The sequence below is a fragment of the Oncorhynchus gorbuscha genome, unplaced genomic scaffold (genome assembly GCF_021184085.1).
Source record: "Oncorhynchus gorbuscha isolate QuinsamMale2020 ecotype Even-year unplaced genomic scaffold, OgorEven_v1.0 Un_scaffold_141:::fragment_3, whole genome shotgun sequence".
Lineage (NCBI taxonomy): Eukaryota > Metazoa > Chordata > Actinopteri > Salmoniformes > Salmonidae > Oncorhynchus > Oncorhynchus gorbuscha.
Genome location: NW_025744684.1, coordinates 200,960 through 223,474, shown reverse-complemented (window position 1 = coordinate 223,474; position 22,515 = coordinate 200,960). Strand labels below are relative to the sequence as shown.

Here is a 22,515-nt window from a genome sequence, read left to right as displayed (position 1 = left end):
CCAACTACATGTTGCTCTTCCCAGAGTACCTTGGTTACACTACCACCAACTACATGTTGCTCTTCCCAGAGTACCTTGGTTACACTACCACCAACTACGTGTTGCTCTTCCCAGAGTACCTTGGTTACACTACCACCAACTACATGTTGCTCTTCCCAGAGTACCTTGGTTACACTACCACCAACTACATGTTGCTCTTCCCAGAGTTCCTTGGTTACCCTACCACCAACTATATGTTGCTCTTCCCAGAGTACCCCTGAAGTACCCCGTCGTGTGCATTTAGGCAGTAGGCCTATGGTCTCATGAATCTTGGACAGGTCATTACCCCTAGGGGTCCTGGTACCCCTGGTTGAGAGGCCCTGTTTCAGTGTGTATTGTTAACAAGACTTTACACTGAGTGGACAAAACATTAAGAACACCTTAATATTTAGTTGAACCCACCCCCTCCTTCTACTACCATATCCCATTCAAAAGCACTTAAATCTTTTGTTTTGCCCATTCACACTGAATAGCACACACACACAATCCATGACTCAATTTTCTCAAGGCTTAAGAATCCTTCTTTAACCTGCCCCCCCCCTTCATCTACACGGATTGAATCGGATGTTTTGTACATTCAGTGTACACTGTCAGTGACAGATCCCAGTAAAAATGGCATGTATACCCAAATAAAAATATCCTAGTTGTTGTGTACAACACATTTATAGACGACTACCATCACCTGCTGGGCACAAATACATTTCCTTCACTACAAATGTGATTATACACTCAGAACAGCATTTTCTAAATAAACTGTCTTTACACAAGTTTGTATTCAAAACTATTTATTTCATTCTGACAAAATTATTTTCAAAAACCCAATACTTTTTTATAGACACACAAATGAATATTTACATAATTACTCTACTGGCTCATTTCCCCCAATGAGAACAAAATACTACACACATCCAAACAGTGAAATAACAGGGCTTCTCCAGCCTGGACTAGGGGAACAGGGGGCTAGCGGTAAGGGCCTGGGATAGAGGGTAAGGGGTTTGTTTTAAGAGCAGCATATCATTTGCTCTGGACCAGAAAATAGCTTGTGTTGTTAAAGCGAATAACTTTCCCCTTCTCCTCTTCTTCCTCCTCTTCATCCTCCTCCTTCCTCTCTTCTTCCTGTGGGACGGGTTCCCCATAGATTGGGTGGTCAAAGTTCACGAGGGCATGTCCTTCCTGGGTAGGCAGGGCTGTGACTGGGGGGGAGGGGCAAGCAGGAGAGGAGGAGACTGGACTCAACCTCCACAGCTTAGACAGGAACCTCTCCCTGTGTCTGAGAGAGCGAGAGAGAGAGGGTGGGTGGAGGGTGGGGAGAGAGAGGGTGGGTGGAGGGTGGGGAGAGAGAGGGTGTAGGAAAGAGAGAAGGAGAAAGGAGGGAGGAAAGGCAGTGTGCGATGAGAAAGGGAACAAGAGAGAGGGGAAGGTACTTAGATAAATGGTGTTGTGCTTGTTTTTTCTGTAGATGACAAACTTAACAGCTAGTTAATTAACTGATGGTTAATCATGATAACCATAGATATGTACAGGAAAGGGTTTAACATAGATTGTTCAGACTGAATACAGTTATCGTAGTGAGAATGGGAGGATCAGAGTGGAGGTGGAGAACAGAGGGGAGTGGTTTACCTGTAGAGGTAGGTGGACAACAGAGTGATGGATAGCAGCACACAGGAAGCAACCACCCACAGGACATGAGGCCACACCTCCACATCACCCCGAGACTCAGAGACTGGGAGGGAGAGGGAGGGAGAGAGAGAGAGAGGGAGAGGGGAAAACAGAGTGGTTGGGAGGCAGAGAGGGGGAGGTAGGGAGGGAGAGAGAGAGGGGTCAGGAGAGGGAGAATAGAGAAGGAGGGGGGAGGGAGGGAGAGAGAATAGAAGGAGGGGGAGGGGGGAGAGAGGGGGAAGGGGAGGGGGAGGGGAGAGGGGAAGGGAGGGGAGGGGAGAGAGAGGGAGGAAGGGAGGGAGGGAGGGGGAGAGAGTGCAGGTGAAAGGTTATGATATTAATAAACTGTTACACTATTATACTGACGTGTGTGTGTGTACAGTATTTGTGTGAAACTTAAAGAATGGGGTGAGATGAGTTGGCCAGGTTCTGTGTTTCCTGAAGCACGTTCAGTTGATGAGGTTATGACATTAGCTTCCTGTTATAGCCTTCTGTAAGGTAGGGGGATTTCTGACATTGAAAATATCCCACTTAACTCTCTCTAACACAAACACACTGTAGCTTCAACCAATCGACATACAGTAGCTCTCTGTCCCACTAACCTGATGTCTCTTCTGTCATACCAGAGCCAGAATCTGTGTCGTCTGTGTAGTCCTGCTGGAGAGACAGAATGAGACAATGTGAGAAAGAAAGATGTCAAACAGAGAGATTAAACAACTAGGACCACTGTGTGTGTGTGTGTGTGTGTGTGTGTGTGTGTGTGTGTGTGTGTGTGTGTGTGTGTGTGTGTGTGTGTGTGTGTGTGTGTGTGTGTGTGTGTGTGTGTGTGTGTGTGTGTGTGTGTGTGTGTGTGTGTGTGTGTGTGTGTGTGTGTGTGTGTGTGTGTGTGTTTCTTACCATAACAGTAGAAAGATCGCTGATCGCAGTTGGCACAGGGTCTGTAATAAAGGACATTCACCATGAACCACACATCTGTTCACACATACACAGCTAACTGGCTAATACTTCCACTAGTGTAGAGGTGTGTGTGTCTGGCTGGGTACATGAACAGGATCCGTTGAAGGGTAAGGGACTTGACAGGTAAGCTGTAAAGCTCTGTAGAAGGTATCTGTTAAGACTAGAGACCAGATCAGAAAGGAAGGAACAGTGAGGGGTTGTCATGACTACCTTTGTCTATGAGCTAGATGGTTCTCTTTAGCCTGGTCCTGGATGATAGTATGGAAGAGTTGAATTAAGCACGTACAGATCTGGTGTGTGTGTGTGTTACCTGTCCAGGTGTTGGCGTAGACAGCCGTGCTCCATTCACTCCAGTGGCCATCAAACTCTTCCTTAGCTCTGAGTTGGATCAGGTACTGTACTCCTGGCAATGCATCTGTTATAGTGTAGAACCGGGCTGTGGTGGTCCCTTTTATCTACACACACACACACACACACACACACACACACACACACACACACACACACACACACACACACACACACACACACACACACACACACACACACACACACACACACACACACACACACACACACACACACACACACACACACACACACACACACACACACACACCAACACTTTTGTTTTACTATCCTTATTCACATTTAAAATACTATTTTCCTTAACACCCAAAACCTAACCTTAACCGCAAACCCCATAACCCTAATTATAACCCTAACCATAGATCTAAACCCTCAGCCTAAAATAGCCCTTTTCCTTGTGGAGATTGGTGAAATGTCCCCACTTGAATTATCCTTGTTTTACTAACCTTGTGAGGACTTCTGGTCACCACAATGATAGTAAAACCAAAAATACACACAGATGACAAAATAGAAAAAGTAATGTCTGTTTGAGCCAGAACAGAGCAGGCTAGATGAACAACATGGGTCATTACACCAACACCCAGAACGGAGCGGGCTAGATGAACAACATGGGTCATTATACCAACACCCAGAACGGAGCGGGCTAGATGAACAACATGGGTCATTATACCAACACCCAGAACGGAGCGGGCTAGATGAACATGGGTCATTACAACAACACCCAGAACAGAGCAGGCTAGATGAACAACATGGGTCATTACACCAACACCCAGAACAGAGCAGGCCAGATGAACAACATGGGTCATTACACCAACACCCAGAACAGAGCAGGCTAGATGAACAACATGGGTCATTACACCAACACCCAGAACAGAGCAGGCTAGATGAACAACATGGGTCATTACACCAACACCCAGAACAGAGCAGGCTAGATGAACAAAATGGGTCATTACACCAACACCCAGAACAGAGCAGGCTAGATGAACAACATGGGTCATTACACCAACACCCAGAACAGAGCAGGCTAGATGAACAAAATGGGTCATTACACCAACACCCAGAACAGAGCAGGCTAGATGAACAACATGGGTCATTACACCAACACCCAGAACAGAGCAGGCTAGATGAACAAAATGGGTCATTACACCAACACCCAGAACAGAGCAGGCTAGATGAACAAAATGGGTCATTACACCAACACCCAGAACAGAGCAGGCTAGATGAACAACATGGGTCATTATACCAACACCCAGAACAGAGCAGGCTAGATGAACAACATGGGTCATTACACAAAAACCAACACCCAGAACAGAGCAGGCTAGATGAACAACATGGGCCATTACACCAACACCCAGAACAGAGCAGGCTAGATGAACAACATGGGTCATTACAACAACACCCAGAACAGAGCAGGCTAGATGAACAACATGGGTCATTACAACAACACCCAGAACAGAGCAGGCTAGATGAACAACATGGGTCATTACACCAACACCCAGAACAGAGCAGGCTAGATGAACAACATGGGTCAATACACCAACACCCAGAACAGAGCAGGCCAGATTAACAACATGGGTCATTACACAAACACACAGACACACCAACACACGCATGTGAAGCCACACACCTGTGTTCCATGTGGCATGGTGTGGTATCTGAGCTCATAAAGCAGCTCGTGATAGCGGTCTCTCTCTTTCCAGGAGTGAGGAACAGCCCAGCCCACCCTCAGTCTTCTCTCCTGCCCCTCCACACCCCTCACCACCACTGAGCTGGGGGGGTCTGGATTAACTACACACAGGGAGGGAGGGAGAAAAGGTGAGAGAGGGAGGGAGAGAGTGGGAGAGGAGGAGAATGTTAGCAAGGTGTCTCATTGAGTGGTCTGTTAAGCATGCACACAAACCTATACTCACATCACACACACACACACACGCGCCTGCACGTACGCACACACATCACACACACACACACACACACACAAACAAACACACACGCACATGCCTGCATGCATGCACACACACACAAACAGACACACACGCACATGCCTGTACGCACGCACTCATATCACACATACACACACACACACAGACACACACACACATGCTTTACGCACACACATATCACACACACACTCACTAATGTCCAGAGGTGTGAAGTCTAGGAGAGGGCTGGTGGTGTTGCCAGCAGTGTTGGTGACACACAGGTAGGCCAGGTGTGGCTCTCTACTCTCCTTCTCTTGATGACCTATTGCACACCAACACCGAGACAGCAGGGCGGAGTAGGAACAGTTGACACGAGAGAATGACCCTGATAGACTGAGAGAGAAAGAGAGAGAGTTAGTATTCCACCCACACTGTTCTGTTGGCATCATCAGTATGATAAAGTAAGTCATTTAACAGAAATGAATGAGGAAGAGAAGAAAGAAGAGGGTGATGAAGAAGAGGAGGAAGAAGAGGGTGATGAGGAAGTGGAGAAAGAAGAGTGTGATGAGGAAGAGGAGGAAGAAGAGGGTGATGAGGAAGTGGAGAAAGAAGAGGGTGATGAGGAAGAGGAGGAAGAAGAGGGTGATGAGGAAGAGGAGGAAGAAGAGGGTGATGAGGAAGTGGAGAAAGAAGAGGGTGATGAGGAAGTGGAGAAAGAAGAGGGTGATGAGGAAGAGGAGGAAGAAGAGGGTGATGAGGAGGTGGAGAAAGAAGAGTGTGATGAGGAAGTGGAGAAAGAAGAGTGTGATGAGGAAGTAGAGAAAGAAGAGTGTGATGAGGAAGTGGAGAAAGAAGAGTGTGATGAGGAAGAGGAGGAAGAAGAGGGTGATGAGGAAGTGGAGAAAGAAGAGGGTGATGAGGAAGTGGAGAAAGAAGAGGGTGATGAGGAAGAGGAGGAAGAAGAGGGTGATGAGGAAGTGGAGAAAGAAGAGGGTGATGAGGAAGTGGAGAAAGAAGAGGGTGATGAGGAAGTGGAGAAAGAAGAGGGTGATGAGGAAGAGGAGGAAGAAGAGGGTGATGAGGAAGTGGAGAAAGAAGAGTGTGATGAGGAAGTGGAGAAAGAAGAGTGTGATGAGGAAGTAGAGAAAGAAGAGTGTGATGAGGAAGTGGAGAAAGAAGAGTGTGATGAGGAAGTGGAGAAAGAAGAGGGTGATGAGGAAGAGGAGGAAGAAGAGGGTGATGAGGAAGTGGAGAAAGAAGAGGGTGATGAGGAAGTGGAGAAAGAAGAGGGTGATGAGGAAGAGGAGAAAGAAGAGTGTGATGAGGGCAAGGAAGAAGGGGGTGATGCGGAAGTGGAGAAAGAAGAATGTGATGCGGAAGTGGAGAAAGAAGAGGGTGATGAGGAAGTGGAGAAAGAAGAGTGTGATGAGGGCGAGGAAGAAGGGGTGATGAGGAAGAGGAGAAAGAAGAGGGTGATGAGGGCAAGGAAGAAGGGGGTGATGCGGAAGTGGAGAAAGAAGAATGTGATGCGGAAGTGGAGAAAGAAGAGGGTGATGAGGAAGTGGAGAAAGAAGAGTGTGATGAGGGTGAGGAAGAAGGGGGTGATGAGGAAGAGGAGAAAGAACAGGGTGATGAGGAAGTGGAGAAAGAAGAGGGTGATGAGGAAGTGGAGGAAGAAGAGGGTGATGAGGAGGTGGAGAAAGAAGAGGGTGATGAGGGCAAGGAAGAAGGGGGTGATGCGGAAGTGGAGAAAGAAGAATGTGATGCGGAAGTGGAGAAAGAAGAGGGTGATGAGGAAGTGGAGAAAGAAGAGTGTGATGAGGGCGAGGAAGAAGGGGGTGATGAGGAAGTGGAGAAAGAACAGGGTGATGAGGAAGTGGAGAAAGAAGAGGGTGATGAGGAAGAGGAGGAAGAAGAGGGTGATGAGGAGGTGGAGAAAGAAGAGTGTGATGAGGAAGTGGAGAAAGAAGAGTGTGATGAGGAAGTAGAGAAAGAAGAGTGTGATGAGGAAGTGGAGAAAGAAGAGTGTGATGAGGAAGAGGAGGAAGAAGAGGGTGATGAGGAAGTGGAGAAAGAAGAGGGTGATGAGGAAGTGGAGAAAGAAGAGGGTGATGAGGAAGAGGAGGAAGAAGAGGGTGATGAGGAAGTGGAGAAATAAGAGGGTGATGAGGAAGTGGAGAAAGAACAGGGTGATGAGGAAGTGGAGAAAGAAGAGGGTGATGAGGAAGAGGAGGAAGAAGAGGGTGATGAGGAGGTGGAGAAAGAAGAGTGTGATGAGGAAGTGGAGAAAGAAGAGTGTGATGAGGAAGTAGAGAAAGAAGAGGGTGATGAGGAAGTGGAGAAAGAAGAGTGTGATGAGGAAGTGGAGAAAGAAGAGTGTGATGAGGAAGTAGAGAAAGAAGAGGGTGATGAGGAAGTGGAGAAAGAAGAGTGTGATGAGGAAGTGGAGAAAGAAGAGGGTGATGAGGAAGAGGAGGAAGAAGAGGGTGATGAGGAAGTGGAGAAAGAAGAGGGTGATGAGGAAGTGGAGAAAGAAGAGGGTGATGAGGAAGAGGAGAAAGAAGAGTGTGATGAGGGCAAGGAAGAAGGGGGTGATGCGGAAGTGGAGAAAGAAGAATGTGATGCGGAAGTGGAGAAAGAAGAGGGTGATGAGGAAGTGGAGAAAGAAGAGTGTGATGAGGGCGAGGAAGAAGGGGGTGATGAGGAAGAGGAGAAAGAAGAGGGCGATGAGGGCAAGGAAGAAGGGGGTGATGCGGAAGTGGAGAAAGAAGAATGTGATGCGGAAGTGGAGAAAGAAGAGGGTGATGAGGAAGTGGAGAAAGAAGAGTGTGATGAGGGCGAGGAAGAAGGGGGTGATGAGGAAGAGGAGAAAGAAGGAAAATAAGGTGTGTGCTCTCACCCTTTCCGTAGGAGGAGGTAGCACTGAGGGACAGGAGTCACCGGTTGACTGGCTGTCCAATCACAGCGGATCTTACTGCTGGGTGACCTCTTATAGCAGGACAGCTTAGGCCTCTCTGGGGGAACTGAAAGACATTCCAGGGTAAAAACCAATGTTTGTCCGTTGTTCTTATGTGACCATGAATGTCTGCTGCTGATTCACACTTCACAGAACACATACAGTATGGTTGTCAGCTTCAATGGCCAGAGGTGATAAGGTTAGACAGAGAGATGCCATCAGTATAACTCACCTGCCACGCTCACCCTCAGAGAGGAGACCAGTTTGCCCCCACGGTGGCAGCTGTAGTTCCCAGAGTCACCCACCGCCAGGTAGGGCAGGGTCAGAGTGGCGCCTCTCCTCCCTAACACCACTACTCCTCCTCTTTCCTCTCCTCCTCTCAGCGGCCTCCCGTTCAGTCTCCACTGAGACCTGCCTCTCAGCTCCCTCACCATCCTCCCCCCCTCCTCCTCTTCCTCATAGTCATGCTCGCTGTCCATCGCATCAGTCCACCGATTAGCAGGCAGCTCAGTATCAGCCCCTCCCACTCCGCTGTCTCTGGTTGGTTGGAGCGATGTCCCAGTAAGAGGAAATAGTTTCTGTGTATCTGTATGTCCTGGTTGATTGACAGTGAAAAGACTCCGCCCTGTATCCCTCTGCTCTCCTCCTCCTTTGTGCTCCTCCTGTGTTTCATCTTCCTCATTCTCTCCATTCCCTTTGTTAACTTCTCTCACAGTAAGAGTGTGGTTTCCTGCACGAGTGTTCCTGATGACGGGTTTCTTCTTACTGTCTGTCCCGGTATCATCTGTCCAGCTTATGACAGGAGTGTCTATTACGGTAAGGACAATAGTGTCCTTTCCAGTAGAAAATGTGTCTATTCCATTATCACTGCTGTCTTTTATAGCACTGACTGTAGTTCCATTATCACTACCGTCTTTTATAGCACTGACTGTAGATCCATTATCACTACCATCTTTTATAGCACTGACTGTAGATCCATTATCACTACCATCTTTTATAGCACTGACTGTAGTCTTTTATAGCACTGACTGTAGATCCATTATCACTACCATCTTTTATAGCACTGACTGTAGTTCCATTATCACTACCGTCTTTTATAGCACTGACTGTAGATCCATTATCACTACCATCTTTTATAGCACTGACTGTAGATCCATTATCACTACCATCTTTTATAGCACTGACTGTAGTTCCATTATCACTACAGTCTTTTATAGCACTGACTGTAGATCCATTATCACTACCATCTTTTATAGCACTGACTGTAGATCCATTATCACTACCATCTTTTATAGCACTGACTGTAGATCCATTATCACTACCATCTTTTATAGCACTGACTGTAGTTCCATTATCACTGTCTGATGTGGTGCTGACAGTGGTTCCGTTAGATGTGGTGTCTGTTGTGGTGCTGACAGTGGTTCCGTTAGATGTGGTGTCTGTTGTGGTGCTGACAGGGGTTCCGTTAGATGTGGTGTCTGTTGTGGTGCCGACAGTGGTTCTGTTAGATGTGGTGTCTGTTGTGGTGCTGACAGTGGTTCCGTTAGATGTGGTGTCTGTTGTGGTGCTGACAGTGGTTCCGTTAGATTTGGTGTCTGTTGTGGTGCTGACAGGGGTTCCGTTAGATGTGGTGTCTGTTGTGGTGCTGACAGTGGTTCCGTTAGATGTGGTGCTGACAGTGGTTCCGTTAGATTTGGTGTCTGTTGTGGTGCTGACAGGGGTTCCGTTAGATGTGGTGTCTGTTGTGGTGCTGACAGTGGTTCCGTTAGATGTGGTGCTGACAGTGGTTCCGTTAGATGTGGTGTCTGTTGTGGTGCTGACAGTGGTTCCGTTAGATGTGGTGTCTGTTGTGGTGCTGACAGGGGTTCCGTTAGATGTGGTGTCTGTTGTGGTGCTGACAGTGGTGGGGTGTACTCCGGTAATGACACTGGTGTATTTTCCATTTCCAGTGGTGGTGCTGGTGTGTTTGGCCCTGTTAACCATCACCTCCAGCCCGTTCACCTCCACCTGACCACTACAGGCCAAGACCAGAACGCTGCCTGGGGACACAACCAGCACCCTGGGAGGGGGGTCTGGAGGGAGAGAGAAAGACATAATGAGTCAATACTGTAGAGACACACAGACATGGACACACATGCAGGCACAGATGTACCCTTATAGACACACACATTGAGGGGTATAGGTTGTGGTTGACTGGGCAGTACAGATAAACTGAGAGAACACATTGCATAACTGATCACCAACCCCTCTCTCACTTCCTCTTTCAACACATCCCTTCTTCCCTCCTCTTTCTCAAAGTCTCTCTCTTCCATCTCCTTTCAGTATTTATCTTCTCTCAGCCTGTCTCTTCTTGAACAAACTCTCTTTGTCTCTCACCCTGTCTGTCATTCTGTTTCTCTCCTCCCCTATCCCTTTCTCCCACCATTAAAGCTCTGTCACAGAGCTACAAAACATTTGTCTAAATGTTTACTGATGAACATTCTTTACTAAAAATAAACAAATAGTATAACAATCTGTCTGTTTGTGGCCCCAACCTCCATAAAGCTGCTGTCACTAGACACTGGAGATTCTCTATAAAGACCGGCAAAAGCCAAACTGGTGACACCAGCTGATAATGTGAAGGAAACCCTATAGAAACATAATTATTTAAGGGTTTTGACAAATCTGTGGCTTGTTAGTTTACCCTTGGGTCTGAGTAAACACGATTGGCCTTGGCAATGTTGGCCTAATACCAATACTGTTCCCAGGACCCTGGACTTTCAAACTTGTCTCATGTTTAGAAAGTAGTGTATTTTGTATATAATGTACAAGTGATATCGAGAGCATTCGGAAAGTATTCAGACCCCTTCACTTCTTCCACATTTTGTTACTTTACACCCTTACTCTAAAATGGATTAAAACATTAAAATCCTCATCAATCTACACACAAAATGTGCTAATTTATAAAAATGCTGTTTTATTTATATTACATTTACATACAGTTGAAGTCGGAAGTTTACATACACCTTAGCCAAATACATTTAAACTCAGTTTTTTTTAATTTTTTTTTTTTTTTACAATTCCTGATATCTAATCCTGGTAAAAACTCCCTGTCTTAGGTCAGTTAGAATCACCACTTTATTTTAAGAATGTGAAATGTCAGAATAATAGTAGAGAGAATTATTTATTTGAGCTTTTATTTCTTTAATCACATTCCCAGTGGGTCAGAGGTTTACATACACTCAATTAGTATTTGTTGACATTGCCTTTAAATTGTTTACCTTGGGTCAAACATTTCAGGAATCCTTCCACAAGCTTCCCACAATAAGTTGGGTGAAATTTGGCCCATTCCTCCTGACAGAGCTGGTGTAACTGAGTCAGGTTTGTAGGCCTCCTTGCTCGCACACACTTTTTCAGTTTTGCCCACACATTTTCTATGGGATTGAGGTCAGGGATTTGTGATGGCCACTCCAATACCTTGACTTTGTTGTCCTTAAGGCATTTTGCCACAACTTTGGAAGTATGCTTGGGGTCATTGTCCATTTGGAAGACCCATTTGCGACCAAGCTTTAACTTCCTGACTGATGTCTAGAGATGATGCTTCAATATATCCACATAATTTTCCATCCTCATGATTCCATCTATTTTGTGAAGTGCATCAGTCTCTCTTGCAGCAAAGCACCCCCACAACATGATGCTGCCCCCCCCGTGCTTCACGGTTGGGATGTGTTCTTCGCTTGCAAGCCTCCCACTTTTTCCTCCAAACATAACGATGGTCATTATTGTTATGCAGGTGAATGAGGACCCAAAAGCGACTTGGCGAAAACAGAGTTTTTAATCCAGTAAGAAACTTTACAAAACAAAAAGCATAATACTACTCGTAAAGACGAGAACAGACTGGAGACTTGATCGAGAACTGCAGGTTGCCTCGGGAAGGCACTTGAACCTAGCAGACTCAGACACCTGCTCACCACGCAGCATCTGAGGGAAACACGACACGACAGGGCAAAACATAGACACAGCACGGTGAATTATAGATGAGGATCCGACGGGGCAGGAACGGAAAACAAGGAGAGAAATAGGGACTCTAATCAGGGAAAAGGATCGGGAACAGGTGTGGGAAGACTAAATGATTGATTAGGGGAATAGGAACAGCTGGGAGCAGGAACGGAACGATAGAGAGAAGAGAGAGCGAGAGAGTGAGAGAGGGAGGGGGAGAGAGAGGGATAGAAAGAGGGAAAGAACCTAATAAGACCAGCAGAGGGAAACGAATAGAAGGGGAAGCACAGGGACAAGACATGATAATTAATGACAAAACATGACAGTACCCCCCACTCACCGAGCGCCTCCTGGCGCACTCGAGGAGGAACCCTGGCGGCAACGGAGGAAATCATCAATAGCGACGGTCCAGCACGTCCCGAGACGGAACCCAACTCCTCTCAGGACCGTAACCCTCCCAATCCACTAAGTATTGGTGACCCCTCCCCGAGAACGCATGTCCATGATCTTACGTACCTTGTAAATAGGTGCGCTCGACAAGGACGGGAGGGGGAGGGAAGACTTGCGAAGAAAGGGCTTGACACAGGAGACATGGAAGACAGGATGGACGCCAAGATGTCGCGGAAGAAGCTCGCACAGCGACAGGATTGATGGGAGACACGGAACGGACCAATGAACCGCGGGAGTCAACTTACGAGAAGCTGTCGTAAGAGGAAGGTTGCGAGTGGAAAGCCACACTCTCTGGCCGCAACAATACCTTGGACTCTTAATCCTGCGTTTATTGGCGGCTCTCACAGTCTGTGCCCTGTAGCGGCAAAGTGCAGACCTCATCCTCCTCCAGGTGCGCTCACAACGTTGGACAAACGCTGAGCGGAGGGAACGCTGGACTCGGCAAGCTGGGATGAGAACAGAGGAGGCTGGTAACCCAGACTACTCTGAAACGGAGATAACCCGGTAGCAGACGAAGGAAGCGAGTTGTGAGCGTATTCTGCCCAGGGAGCTGTTCTGCCCAAGACGCAGGGTTTCTGAAAGAAAGGCTGCGTAGTATGCGACCAATCGTCTGATTGGCCCTCTGCTTGACCGTTAGACTGGGGATGAAACCCGGAAGAGAGACTGACGGACGCACCAATCAAATGACAGAACTCCCTCCAAAACTGTGACGTGAATTGCGGGCCTCTGTCTGAAATGGCGTCTAACGGGAGGCCATGAATTCTGAACACATTCTCAATAATGATTTGTGCCGTCTCCTTAGCGGAAGGAAGTTTAGCGAGGGGAATGAAATGTGCCGCCTTAGAGAACCTATCGACAACCGTAAGAATCACAGTCTTCCCCGCAGACAAAGGCAGACCGGTAATGAAGTCTAGGGCGATGTGAGACCATGGTCGAGAAGGAATGGGGAGCGGTCTGAGACCCGGCAGGAGGAGAGTTACCCGACTTAGTCTGCGCGCAGTCCGAACAAGCAGCCACGAAACGGCGCGTGTCACGCTCCTGAGTCGGCCACCAAAAGCGCTGGCGAATAGACGCAAGAGTGCCTCGAACACCGGGATGACCAGCTAACTTGGCAGAGTGAGCCCACTGAAGAACAGCCAGACGAGTGGAAACAGGAACGAAAAGGAGGTTACTAGGACAAGCGCGCGGCGACGCAGTGTGCGTGAGTGCTTGCTTAACCTGTCTTTCAATTCCCCAGACTGTCAACCCGACAACACGCCCATAAGGAAGAATCCCCTCGGGATCAGTAGAAGCCACAGAAGAACTAAACAGACGGGATAAGGCATCAGGCTTGGTGTTCTTGCTACCCGGACGGTAAGAAATCACAAACTCGAAACGAGCGAAAAACAACGCCCAACGAGCTTGACGGGCATTAAGTCGTTTGGCAGAACGGATGTACTCAAGGTTCTTATGGTCTGTCCAAACGACAAAAGGAACGGTCGCCCCTCCAACCACTGTCGCCATTCGCCTAGGGCTAAGCGGATGGCGAGCAGTTCACGGTTACCCACATCATAGTTGCGCTCAGATGGCGACAGGCGATGAGAAAAATAAGCGCAAGGATGAACCTTATCGTCAGACTGGAAGCGCTGGGATAGAATGGCTCCCACGCCTACCTCTGAAGCGTCAACCTCGACAATGAATTGTCTAGTGACGTCAGGAGTAACGAGGATAGGAGCGGACGTAAAACGTTCTTTTAGAAGATCAAAAGCTCCCTGGGCGGAACCGGACCACTTAAAACACGTCTTGACAGAAGTAAGAGCTGTGAGAGGGGCAGCAACTTGACCGAAATTACGAATGAAACGCCGATAGAAATTAGCGAAACCTAAAAAGCGCTGCAACTCGACACGTGACCTTGGAACGGGCCAATCACTGACAGCTTGGACCTTAGCAGAATCCATCTGAATGCCTTCAGCGGAAATAACGGAACCGAGAAAAGTAACGGAGGAGACATGAAAAGAGCACTTCTCAGCCTTTACGTAGAGACAATTCTCTAAAAGGCGCTGTAGAACACGTCGAACGTGCTGAACATGAATCTCGAGTGACGGTGAAAAAATCAGGATATCGTCAAGATAGACAAAAACAAAGATGTTCAGCATGTCTCTCAGAACATCATTAACTAATGCCTGAAAAACAGCTGGCGCATTGGCGAGACCAAACGGCAGAACCCGGTACTCAAAATGCCCTAACGGAGTGTTAAACGCCGTTTTCCACTCGTCCCCCTCTCTGATGCGCACGAGATGGTAAGCGTTACGAAGGTCCAACTTAGTAAAGCACCTGGCTCCCTGCAGAATCTCGAAGGCTGATGACATAAGGGGAAGCGGATAACGATTCTTAACCGTTATGTCATTCAGCCCTCGATAATCCACGCAGGGCGCAGAGTACCGTCCTTCTTCTTAACAAAAAGAACCCCGCCCCGGCCGGAGAGGAAGAAGGCACTATGGTACCGGCGTCAAGAGACACAGATAAATAATCCTCGAGAGCCTTACGTTCGGGAGCCGACAGAGAGTATAGTCTACCCCGAGGAGGAGTGGTCCCCGGAAGGAGATCAATACTACAATCATACGACCGGTGAGGAGGAAGAGAGTTGGCTCGGGACCGACTGAAGACCGTGCGCAGATCATGATACTCCTCCGGCACTCCTGTCAAATCGCCAGGTTCCTCCTGAAAAGTGGGGACAGAAGAAATGGGAGGGATGGCAGACATTAAGCACTTCACATGACAAGATACGTTCCAGGATAGGATAGAATTACAAGACCAATTAATAGAAGGATTATGACATACTAGCCAGGGATGACCCAAAACAACTGGTCTTTACTGAAGACTCATCTCTTCAGTGGGTCATATGATTGAGTGTAGTCTGGCCCAGGAGTGGGAAGGTGAACGGAAAGGCTCTGGAGCAACGAACCGCCCTTGCTGTCTCTGCCTGGCCGGTTCCCCTTTTTCCACTGGGATTCTCTGCCTCTAACCCTGTTACGGGGGCTGAGTCACTGGCTTGCTGGGGCTCTCTCGTGCCGTCCCTGGGGGGTGCGTCACCTGGGTGGGTTGATTCACTGTTGTGGTCGGCCTGTCTGGGTTCCCCCTTTGGGTTGTACCGTGTCGGAGATCTTTGTGGGCTATACTCGGCCTTGTCTCAGGATGGTAAGTTGGTGGTTGTAGATTTCCCTCTAGTGGTGTGGGGGCTGTGCTTTGGCAAAGTGGGTGGGGTTATATCCTTCCTGTTTGGCCCTGTCCGGGGTGTCCTCGGATGGGGCCACAGTGTCTCCTGACCCCTCCTGTCTCAGCCTCCAGTATTTATGCTGCAGTAGTTTATGTGTCGGGGGCTGGGGTCAGTTTGTTTATCTGGAGTACTTCTCCTGTCCTATTCGGTGTCCTGTGTAAATCTAAGTGTGCGTTCTCTAATTCTCTCCTTCTCTCCTTCTTTCTCTCTCTCGGAGGACCTGAGCCCTAGAACCATGCCCCAGGACTACCTGACATGATGACTCCTTGCTGTCCCCAGTCCACCTGGCCATGCTGCTGCTCCAGTTTCAACTGGCCTGGGCCCTAGGACCATGTCCCAGGACTACCTGACATGAGGACTCCTTGCTGTCCCCAGTCCACCTGGCCATGCTCCTGCTCCAGTTTCAACTGTTCTGCCTTACTATTATTCAACCATGCTGGTCATTTATGAACATTTGAACATCTTGGCCACGTTCTGTTATAATCTCCACCCGGCACAGCCAGAAGAGGACTGGCCACCCCACATATGCTCTCTCTAATTCTCTCTTTCTTTCTCTCTCTCGGAGGACCTGAGCCCTAGGACCGTGCCCCAGGACTACCTGACATGATGGCTCCTTGCTGTCCCCAGTCCACCTGACTGTGCTGCTGCTCCAGTTTCAACTGTTCTGCCTTATTATTATTTGACCATGCTGGTCATTTATGAACATTTGAACATCTTGGTCATTTTCTGTTATAATCTCTACCCGGCACAGCCAGAAGAGGACTGGCCACCCCACATAGCCCGGTTCCTCTCTAGGTTTCTTCCTAGGTTTTGGCCTTTCTAGGGAGTTTTTCCTAGCCACCGTGCTTTTACACCTGCATTGTTTGCTGTTTGGGGTTTTAGGCTGGGTTTCTGTACAGCACTTTGAGATATCAGCTGATGTACGAAGGGCTATATAAATAAATTTGATTTGATTTGATTTGTGTAAAAGGTGAACGAAAAATCAAAAAAGAAATAGTCTCACTGTGGTTACCAGATACGGTGAGAGTTAAAGGTAGTGTCTCAAATCTGATACTGGGAAGATGACTACCATCTAAGGCAAACATGGGCGTAGGCTTGTCTAACTGTCTGAAAGGAATGTTATGTTTCCGAACCCATGCTTCGTCCATGAAACAACCCTCAGCCCCAGAGTCAATCAAGGCACTGCATGTAGCACCCGAACCGGTCCAGCGTAGATGGACCGACATAGTAGTACAGGATCTAGATGAAGAGACCTGAGTAGTAGCGCTCACCAGTAGCCCTCCGCTTACTGATGGGCTCTGGCCTCTTACTGGACATGAATTAACAAAATGTCCATCAAATCCGCAATAGAGGCACAGGCGGTTGGTGATCCTCCGTTCCCTCTCCTTAGTCGAGATGCGAATCCCTCCCAGCTGCATGGGCTCAGTCTCAGAGCCAGAGGAGGGAGATGGTTGCGATGCGGAGCAGGGAAACACCGTTGATGCGAGCTTTCTTCCACGAGCCTGGTGACGAAGATCTACCCGTCGTTCTATGCGGATGGCGAGAGCAATCAGAGTCCACACTGGAAGGAACCTCCCGAGAGAGAATCTCATCTTTGACCACTGTGTGGAGTCCCTCCAGAAAACGAGCGAGCAGCGCCGGCTCGTTCCAGTCACTAGAGGCAGCAAGAGTACGAAACTCTATAGAGTAATCCGTTATGGATCGATCACCTTGGCATAGGGAAGCCAGGGCCCTAGAAGCCTCCCCACCAAAAACTGAACGGTCAAAAACCCGAATCATCTCCTCTTTAAAGTTCTGGTAATTGTTAGAACAATCAGCCCTTGCCTCCCAGATGGCTGTGCCCCACTCTCGGGCCCGGCCAGTAAGGAGTGAAATGACGTAAGCAACCCGAGCTCTCTCACTAGAGTATGTGTTGGGTTGGAGAGAGAACACAATATCACACTGGGTGAGAAAGGAGCGGCACTCCGTGGGCTGCCCGGAGTAGCAAGGTGGGTTATTAACCCTAGGTTCCGGAGGCTCGGCAGGCCAGGAAGTAACAGGTGGCACGAGACGAAGACTCTGGAACTGTCCAGAGAGGTCGGAAACCTGAGCGGCCAGGTTCTCCACGGCATGGCGAGCAGCAGACAATTCCTGCTCGTGTCTGCCGAGCATGGCTCCTTGGATCTTGACGGCAGTGTTACGAGCCTCTGTAGTCGCTGGGTCCATTCCTTGGTCGGATCCTTCTGTTATGCAGGTGAATGAGGACCCAAAAGCGACTTGGCGAAAACAGAGTTTTTAATCCAGTAAGAAACTTTACAAAACAAAAAGCATAATACTACTCGTAAAGACGAGAACAGACTGGAGACTTGATCGAGAACTGCAGGTTGCCTCGGGAAGGCACTTGAACCTAGCAGACTCAGACACCTGCTCACCACGCAGCATCTGAGGGAAACACGACACGACAGGGCAAAACATAGACACAGCACGGTGAATTATAGATGAGGATCCGACGGGGCAGGAACGGAAAACAAGGAGAGAAATAGGGACTCTAATCAGGGAAAAGGATCGGGAACAGGTGTGGGAAGACTAAATGATTGATTAGGGGAATAGGAACAGCTGGGAGCAGGAACGGAACGATAGAGAGAAGAGAGAGCGAGAGAGTGAGAGAGGGAGGGGGAGAGAGAGGGATAGAAAGAGGGAAAGAACCTAATAAGACCAGCAGAGGGAAACGAATAGAAGGGGAAGCACAGGGACAAGACATGATAATTAATGACAAAACATGACAATTATGGCCAAACAGTTCTATTTTTGTTTCATCAGACCAGAGAACATTTATCCAAAAAGGAAGATCTTTGTCCCCATGTGCAGTTGCAAACCGTAATCTGGCTTTTTTTATGGCGCTTTTGGAGCAGTGGCTTCTTCCTTGCTGAACGGCCTTTCAGGTTATGTCGATATAGGACTCGTTTTACTGTGGATATAGATACTTTGTACCTGTTTCCGCCAGCATCTTCACCAGGTCCTTTGCTGTTGTTCTGGGATTGATTTGCACTTTTCACACTAAAGTAAGTTAATCTCCAGGATACAGAACGTGTCTCCTTCCTGGGCGGTATGACGGCTGCGTGGTCCCATGGTGTTTATACTTGCGTACGATTGTTTGTACGGATGAACGTGGTACCTTCAGGCGTTTGGAAATTGCTCCCAAGGATGAACAAGATTTGTGAAGGTCTACAATGTTTTTTCTGAGGTCTTGGCTGATTTCATTTGATTTTCCCATGATGTCAAGCAAAGAGGCACTGAGTTTGAAGGTAGGCCTTGAAATACATCCACGGGTACACCTCCAATTGACTCAAATTATGTCAATTAGCTTATCAGAAGCTTCTAAAGCCATGACATAATTTTCTGGAATTTTCCAATCTGTTTAAAGGCACAATCAACTTAGTGTATGTAAACTTCTGACCCACTGGAATTGTGATACAGTGAATTATAAGTTAAATAATCTGTCTGTAAACAATTGTTGGAAAAATTACTTGTATCATGCACAAAGTAGATGTCCGAAACTGACTTACCAAAACTATATTTTGTTAACAAGAAATGTGTGGAGTGGTTGAAAAACGAGTTTTAATAATTCCAACCTAAGTGTATGTAAACTTCTGACTTCAACTGTAAGTATTCAGACCATTTACTCAGTACTTTGTTGAAGCACCTTTGGCTGTGATTACAGAGTAGTCTTGGGTATGATGCTTCAACTAGGCACACATGTATTTGGGGAGTTTCTCCCATTCTTCTCTGCAGATCCTCTCAAGCTCTGTCAGGTTGGTTGGGGAGTGTTGCTGCAGAGCTATTTTCAGGTCTGTCCAGAGATGTTGGATCGATCGGGTCCAGGTTCTGGATGGGCCTTTCAAAGACATTCAGAGACTCATCCCGAAGGCCCTCCTGTGTTCTCTTGGCTGTGTGCTTAGGGTCGTTGTCCTGTTGAAAGATGAACCTTCACCCAGTCGGAGATCCTGAGCGCTCTGGAGGAGGTTTTCATCAAGGATCTCTCTGTACTCTGCTCCGTTCATCATTCCCTCAATCTTGACTAATCTTTCAGTCCCTGCCACTGAACAACATCACCACAGCATGATGCTGCCACCACCATGCTTTACTGTTGGGATGTTGCCAGGTTTCCTCCAGACGTGACGCTTGGCATTCAGGCCAAAGCGTTCAATCTTGGTTTCATCAGACCAGAGAATCTTGTTTCTCATGGTCAGAGTCCTTTAGGTGCCTTTTGACAAACCCCAAGCGGGCTATCATGTGCCTTTTTACTGAGGAGTGGATTCCATTTGGACCACTCAACCATAAAGACCTGATTGCTGGAGTGCTGCAGAGATGGTTGTCCTTCTGGAAGGTTCTCCCATCTCCACAGAGGAACTCTGGAGGTTTGTCAGAGTGACCATCGGGTTCTTGGTCACCTCCCTCACGAAGGCACTTCTCCCCTGATTGTCCAGCTTGGCCAGGCAACCAGCTCTAGGAAGAGTCTTGGTGGTTCCAAACTTCTTCCATTTAAGAATGATGAAGGCCACTGTGTTCTTGGGGACCATTAATGCGTCAGAATTTATTTTGTACCCTTTCCCAGATCTTTTCCTCGACACAGTCTTGTCTCGGAGCTCTACGGACAATTCCTCCGACCTTATGGCTTGGTTTTTGCTCTGCACTGTCAACTGTGGGACCTTATATAGACAGGAGTGTGCCTTTCCAAATCATGTCCAAAAAAGTATTTTGTCAGCCACCAATTGTGCAAGTTCTCCCACTTAAAAAGATGAGAGAGGCCTGCAATCTTCATCATAGGTACACTTCAACTATGACAGACAAAATGAGAAAATAAATCCAGAAAATCACATTGTAGGATTTTTTATGAATTTATTTGCAAATTATGGTGGAAAATAAGTATTTGGTCAATAATAAAAGTTTATCTCAATACTTTGTTATAATGACAGAGGTCAAACGTTTTCTGTAAATCTTCACAAGGTTTTCACACACTGTTGCTGGTATTTTGGCCCATTCCTCCATGCAGATCTCCTCTAGAGCAGTGATGTTTTGGGGCTGTGGCTGGGCAACACGGACTTTCAACTCCCTCCAAAGATTTTCTAAGGGGTTGAGATCTGGAGACTGGCTAGGCCATACATAAAAATTTTCCCCCCCAGAACATAGCTTTTTTTGTGTCAGCAATTAGACATTGTTCTTAGGGGGGCCTAGTTACCCCCTAGTACCCTATCTCTGTAAAATGTCAACAGAGCACTGAGCTTACCAAAAGCTTTTGATTTTCAAAGCCTTTTACATGCAATTCAGCTCATGTCATGTTAATTGAGCTTTTTGCGACTAGCAGAAACAACTTTGCAGATGACCACCACAACATGTAAAATCTTCAACAGTCCATGAGAAGGCAACACCGCTCTGTCTACAAAGTTCTATATTTAGGTTACGAAATCCAACTTTTTGGATATAATGCTAATGATACAAACGTATGTGGACACCCCTTCAAATTTCATTTGATATGCTCAAAATATCTCATTTGATAACTTCATGGGGACTTTTCCATGAACGTGCCCCTTCTTAAAATGTATTTTATAACATAAGGACATTTCATCACCATAGCGCGTTCCCCCGCTCCGGGCAGAGTGGGTGGACGCCCTAAACATAACAGAACATAAAAGAATGAGCCTTTAGGCATGAAACAAGATCTATTAAATATTTGATTGATATAATCCAGTAATAAAAGAAACCTACCTCTCCGTGGACAGGTCCCGTCCAGAAAGCAGTGGACTGTCAGCGCAGACAGGAGAACCGCCAGCCTGATCCACGATGGCATCTTTACGCTTCTTTAATACGAGACATCTCTCTGTTTCGGTAAATCCAATCACACCGTATCAGTAGACTAGATTATAAAGCTGCTCCCTTTCAGACATCAATTAACACTCATTTGAAACGCAACGTTATACAAGTTGTCCCTGTTCCCGTCCAAGCTCTCCAGACTACCTCTCCACTGGCCTGAGTCTGGACTGCCGTTATGAGCAGCTGTTGATTTACATAACTCAAATAGATCAGACCACCTTCTGTGTTTTAATAAAATAGCTGAAGCGAAGACATCACCAGATCTGTTGCAGAAACGTTTCAAACGACGAAACGGGGAGGGAACTACATGAATTTGTCCTTACACCCCAGGCATCAACTAAATGGACCCCCCCCCCTCTCTCACACACACGCGCACGCACGCACGCACACGCGCACGCACACACACACACACACACACACACACACACACACACACACACACACACACACACACACACACACACACACACACACACACACACACACACACACACACACACACACACACACACACACACACAGTCCCGACGGGCTCTATTCAATCCGTATCACGGAAGTTCAGCTTTACAGCGTGATTGAAAAGTCAAGGTAATGTTCCCGCTTTAGCGGAGACAGTATTCACGGTAAACGCTGCATGTCGGCTCAATCGGAAATTACAATTACACGTTTATCCCGCAATATGTAACGATTCAGCGTTACAGAGAGAATATATCCCCAAATCTCAGTTTCTTCTGGTCAGACAACATGAACTCTCAGAAATCGGACATTGCGAAAGTACAGATAGTGTCGTGTCCATGTGTCAAACTCCTTTCCAGATAAAACTGTTCATGTTTGAAGGGCGAAAGGCCAGAAGCACTTTTGCGGAGCCAGCGCGCTGGGGAGAGTATGTGACAAAACAAACACTAGGTTTACGTAGTACACTGCTTTTTCAGGAGATTGAGCAAACATTTTGTTGTAATCTTGACATGTCCTAATGACGTGGTCAGTAATAATAACCTACTTCTCCGAAGGCCACGTTCACATTGTTTTGCTCTTTTGGTTATGGAGTTAAGGCCCGGGTTGCGGTTAAGAACATTGAGACA

The 22,515-nt window shown here is 47.4% G+C and overlaps 1 protein-coding gene across 6 annotated transcripts; it reads right to left on the bottom strand.

Annotated features, from left to right (window-relative positions):
- Window positions 1-807: 807 nt before the first annotated feature.
- On the bottom strand, window positions 808-21,788 carry LOC124017049. 6 transcript variants are annotated; one of them, XM_046332414.1, is made up of 11 exons: window positions 21,329-21,786; window positions 8,949-9,971; window positions 8,132-8,887; window positions 7,843-7,966; window positions 5,158-5,336; window positions 4,652-4,812; window positions 2,966-3,110; window positions 2,596-2,636; window positions 2,301-2,352; window positions 1,660-1,762; window positions 808-1,309 (listed from the first exon to the last, which is right to left on the bottom strand). In XM_046332414.1, the coding sequence occupies exons 1-11, from the start codon at window positions 21,408-21,410 to the stop codon at window positions 1,054-1,056; spliced, it is 2,922 nt and encodes a 973-aa protein (XP_046188370.1). In that variant the 5' UTR covers window positions 21,411-21,786; the 3' UTR covers window positions 808-1,053. The 6 variants fall into 6 exon arrangements, 4 of the variants coding, with proteins under 4 accessions (XP_046188370.1, XP_046188372.1, XP_046188369.1 ...); XM_046332416.1 differs by having other exon boundaries at window positions 2,301-2,355; window positions 9,066-9,971; XM_046332413.1 differs by having other exon boundaries at window positions 2,301-2,355; window positions 21,329-21,785.
- Between the last annotated feature and the right edge of the window lie 727 nt (window positions 21,789-22,515).